Below are 4,984 nucleotides of genomic sequence, written 5' to 3' on the forward strand. Positions count from 1 at the left end.
AGTGCTAGATCTACGAAGGGGACGCTGACAGTAACATGCTCACTACAATAATATTGTCATTAAACTTAAGGCCATCCAAAGCAAGCAAAAAAGAACAATATAAGTGTAGAATTATGTGAGTTAATACTATATTAGGCTTATAGGTTTCTGAACAGAACTTGACCGTCTTGCCAATTTGGCAGGTTCTTGCCCCCCCTCCTCCCTTCCAAATTTATATTTAAAAAAATAAACTCCCAGGCCTTCTGAAGTTTGCTTTCAACAACTTTAGTCTGTAAAACATTTTTGTCATGATGTTTTTTTGGGTTTTTTTTTGGGTTTTTTTTACTAACTGTAGAATTCTTCCAACTCTTTTTTGTGTGTTTATTCTAGGCTTCGTCGTCGTGCCATTTTTACTTTTCATGGTATCTCTGGTAAAACTGGCATTCGGATCACTGACCGGAAGAAGTTGGTTTCTCTTCTCTACTTTCACTATCGTTTCTCTCAGTCTCATGTCGTTCGATGATGATGGTAACTTTGAACTGTCGCGGTTGTTTGTAAAGATCCAAACTGCAATCAAATAGCCTATTTATTTTTTAAGTATGGCATAAGTGCACAGAGTACATTTTTAGGACGAAGTAGAAAAGATACAAGAACTCTAGATCTAGAGTAGAGTCTTGTGAAATCATTTTTCACCATGGCACAAGAATTTTGTATGGAAGTCCTGTCTTTGAGAGAGGATGTCTCCAAAGCTGAGCTGATTCGTTCCAGAAAATCTATTTCTTGCTCGAAGGACAATCATTTGGTCTTGTGTGGAGCTAGCACAATCTTCATCATTGAGATGGTAAGGGGTTAATTAATTGTATCAAAACTTTTTTTGGGAGGACTTCATAACGAGCGACCACAACAGAGCAGAATTGAGGGCTAGGGCTAGGGGTAGATTCTAGATATCTAGGGATAGGGTTAGGGTTAGGCCTCTTCTTTATTGCATTGGTGACTTAAGTTGCCAGCAGTAGTCGGCGCATGGCCTGGCAACTGTAGTCGCCGACGGTACTGTAAGTGTAAGCTACATTACATAATGGAAGGACTTCAGTAACGAGCGACCACACCATCAAACACAATAAAGAAGAGGCCTAGATCTAGACCTAACCCTACCCCTAACCCTACCCCTAATCTTACCCCTAACCCTACCCCTAACCCTAACTCTACCCCTACCCTTACCCCTCCCCCTCCCCCTACCCCAAGCCCTCAATTCTGCGGCGCTTTTTCGGTAGTTCCCACCCCGCAATTGTTATTCGCCGGTTTTGGCCAGAGAGGGGGGTTTCAGCATAATTTGATGTTTTGCAGTTGTTAGGTTTGATATCTTAGCTCGCATCAAACGTATAGATCTCTATGTAGGTCAGGCTCAAAATATAAGGGGGGTGGGAACTACCGAAAAAGCACCAATTCTGCTCTGTTTCATAGTGGTAACTCGTTACGGAAGTCCTCCCTACATAATTATGGTCACTTTACAAAAATTTTCTTAATTTACTCAGATGGAAATGGGTACCTGGCTGCAGACTGTAAAAGACTTTGTCAGTTTGTTATTTCAGTGCTTAGTAGGCTGTTTGCATTAAAATGCTTTGCGGGAAGCTGAAAAAGTTTGTATGTGAAAGTTTTAGGGTCTGCTTGGGTAATAATGCAGTAAAGTAAAACCCTAACAACACGAACTTCACGGGTAAGGGAACAGAGAATTGTGTACGAAATGCTATGGAAAGAACTATATAAAGGAGGCACCTCTTCTTTAAGTTTTTGTTCGGAACTTTGAGAACCTTTTTTTAGTTTTGTGGCACTACACGGTGGAATCAGGCGTTCGTCAATTTTTAGGCATTTGGAGTTACTAGTATCATCTTAAAGTGTGTTCATCTGTCTAGCTTTTGAGGAAAAAAATACCCATTTATCTTGAATAGAGCTCGAGTTATTATGATTTAAGGAGGTAGAGGTAACCTGGTTTCAGAGGAAAAATTAGTGAGAAAATGGCCACCAAAGTCTGGTGACTTCCAAAGTTTGAGTCTTTTGGAACAGCAAATCCATGCAGAAAAATGTGTTTTTAAATGGGCATAGAAGATATACGGTATTGAGCCAAAAAAAGAAAATGAGAAAAAACTTTCCTTAGGGCCGGAAAAATACGGGTTTCCTTGATTACATTATTTTTATGAGCGCCTGATTTCACCCCGCTGCCTCACATTTATTAAATTAGTAACACATAAAGTAAAGACCTGCAAACTTTTGGAAATATTGAAAAAAGGGAAACCTATTTTCAAATCAGATTTATGCCTTGACCGCCCAAAATCTCTTTCATATTTCTTTTGAGAATGTGTTATTGTTGTTCTCATTTCTTAATAATCTAACATTTTTTTCTCAGACTGTGTCTACTGATTCAAGTCCAGAAAATGAAGTTTTGTCTGTGAGAATGTGTACAACACCTCAAATTACATCACTTGAACGATTTTCGTTTCCGGAAGGATTGCTGAATGCGGAAATTTCTTGTAAACATATTTCAGAAGGTAAAAGAAAAAGAAAATGTTTTGTCATACCATATATTTGTCAAGTTGTTTTCTGCAATTTTCTTTCTGTTTAATAAAAAAAACCCAACCAAATTTTTAAACCATGGCCAGTAGCAAAGTATTACTACTACAAAGGTGAGGGGGTGGGGGGGGGGGGGGTTACAGATTCTGAAAAAATGATTATCCTTGAAAACACAGGTGCTGCATCATTCCATAGGATGCTTAAAAGAATATAGTAGTGTGGTTTAGAGAGTTTGCACAAAAAGGAGGAAAAAAAATGGGAGTTTTTATTTTCTTTCGGTTTACTGCCCTTTTTGGGTAACCCGTGTACATTTTTAGTGGACTCCGGGCTCCGCTGTATTTTTAGGGAGTAACCTCTCTTGTATAGCCTTCTGAGAGTAGAAGAAAAGTTTTTATATAAATCTTAAAAAACTTTTGGGGGGGAAAATAAGACAGATGATAATATGATTTGCATAAACGCTGGTAGCAACATCAATATTTATTATGACACATGGATCTCAGAAGACAGATTTAGTAGATAGGATGGACTGCCTTGTAGCATACAATCTTTAGTGTCTGTCCTTCAATTATGAAGTTTTGCCAAAAACTGATTTTTTTTTTTTTCTGGCGTTGATATTTCTATGTTGTTTTTTTTAACATAGGTCTGTGTTTCGGTTGGGGAAAAGAAAACATTTCTGAAAATTATTTCTGTAACAGATGAGTGTGACGTTGTTTGTTTGTAGTTCAAAATAACATGGCTTGTTAGTGTCCTACTCCCTTCGGTATGGTAAAAGCGAATCTAGGCTACAATCATAGAGTATAGGGTCTGATGATAGACTGGGCTGTTGTGAAATAACCATGAATGAAAACTATCATACATAATAATATGTGAACAAGCAAGGTTCTTTTCTCACGAACTAGCTTGCACATTGCCAGACTTATTTCAGAATCATAACAACATTCAACATGTTTGTTTTTCCATTTTTTTTTTCTCTGTTGTTCAGATTGCCATTTTGTTTGCTATATTAAAAAAAACTTTATTTTTCAAAACATATAGACAGATAGATAGACTGACGGATGGACAGACAGACAGACGGACGGATGGACAGACGGACAGACAGACAGACAGACAGACAGTCAGACAGACAGACGGACAGACAGACAGACAGACAGACAGACAGACAGACAGACACACTGACTGATGGATAGACAGATGGATAAAGAAAGAGATCTTTGTTTTTCTTTTCAGAGCATCGACAGCAGCTGATCATTGATCCGTCGTTGTACGCTGAATTCTTCATAGCTTCCCATAACTCGGACCTCTTCGTCCGTGCATTGCCATCACCAACAACATGCAACTCAAGTGACAGGCAAGGCAAAATAATTCTGAATCGTTACGCGATTTTTTTTTCTGTGTACATGTACGATTTTCAGTTCAGTCAGACTGACTTCTGTAGTGACTCGCTTGAACTTTTCCAACCTTCCTGTACCGCAAAGTGTCGAGGGTAGATACCGTTGTCAGGTGTGGGCCTTGTGTGGGTGGTTGGCGGGTGCTCTGGTGTGGTTTGCTTCTTCTTTCCTATCAAACATCTATCGTCCTTATCTCCCGTTCATCTTTTTTATGTTTGTTACTCTCTTGTAACACCTCTAATCATCTGGCGCTCATATGACCTTATGCAGTTGCGAGCGCCGTAAAACCTCTACTAAAACTAAACTAAGATGTGGGCCAGGTGTGTTGGTTTTTGGATCATCATGAATGTTGTGTTGACCTGTGGAAGATTTCTTTGACTCAGTTGATCATTTTTTCTAGGTCTTCAGCCCTGGCTTTGACTCCACTGAATCTGATGTTTCTTGAGGCTGGCAGTTGTCACGTCACCGCCATTCTCATTAGGTGTCCCGACCATTGGATATATGGGAGGCAGCGTGGTGGAATCAGGCTCTCGTCAATTTTTGGGCATGTAGAGTCATTGGTATCATCTTAAAGCTTGTTCACGTGTCTTTATTTGGAGGAAAAAAATATCCATTTATCTTGAATACAAGTCGAGATATTTGCGAATGAAGGAGGTGGGGGTCACCTGTTTTCAGAGGCAAAATTAATTGGAAAATGGCCGCCGAAGATTTTGTTATTTCCTTAACTTAGGAGTACGTGGTAACTGAAAATTTTCAGTTTTTGTGCCTTTAATCAACGTTTTTCAGGAAAATCCACACAGAAATGGGTTTTGTAATGGGCATGAAAGTGAAAGGTGTTGAGCCAAAAAACAAAAATTTTAGAAAAATACACAAACCTGTTGAAAAATGCAAGTTTCTTCACTTTGATTATATTGACGAGAGCCTGATTCCACCACGCTGCCTCACATTTGTCTTTTGCTGTGCTCCTTGTTTGATTTGCTGCCTACTTGTTGTCTGATGTCTTTGTTCTTCTCTGTCTCTTCTTTTCATGTTAACAGACTCTGTCCCCCCCC

At 39.2% G+C, this 4,984-nt stretch overlaps 1 protein-coding gene across 1 annotated transcript in view; it reads left to right on the plus strand.

Moving 5' to 3' along the window:
* Positions 1 to 402: 402 nt before the first annotated feature.
* Positions 403 to 4,984, plus strand: part of LOC101845409 (putative transcription factor tau subunit sfc9) — a gene marked incomplete at its 3' end in the record, with an annotated part of 33,490 nt that continues 28,908 nt past the window's right edge. The window contains 3 exon segments of the mRNA XM_013085315.2: positions 403 to 820; positions 2,381 to 2,522; positions 3,772 to 3,892. Of these exon segments, the coding sequence (XP_012940769.1) occupies positions 674 to 820; positions 2,381 to 2,522; positions 3,772 to 3,892 (410 nt within the window).

The sequence above is a fragment of the Aplysia californica genome, unplaced genomic scaffold (genome assembly GCF_000002075.1).
Source record: "Aplysia californica isolate F4 #8 unplaced genomic scaffold, AplCal3.0 scaffold00364, whole genome shotgun sequence".
NCBI classification, from domain to species: domain Eukaryota; kingdom Metazoa; phylum Mollusca; class Gastropoda; order Aplysiida; family Aplysiidae; genus Aplysia; species Aplysia californica.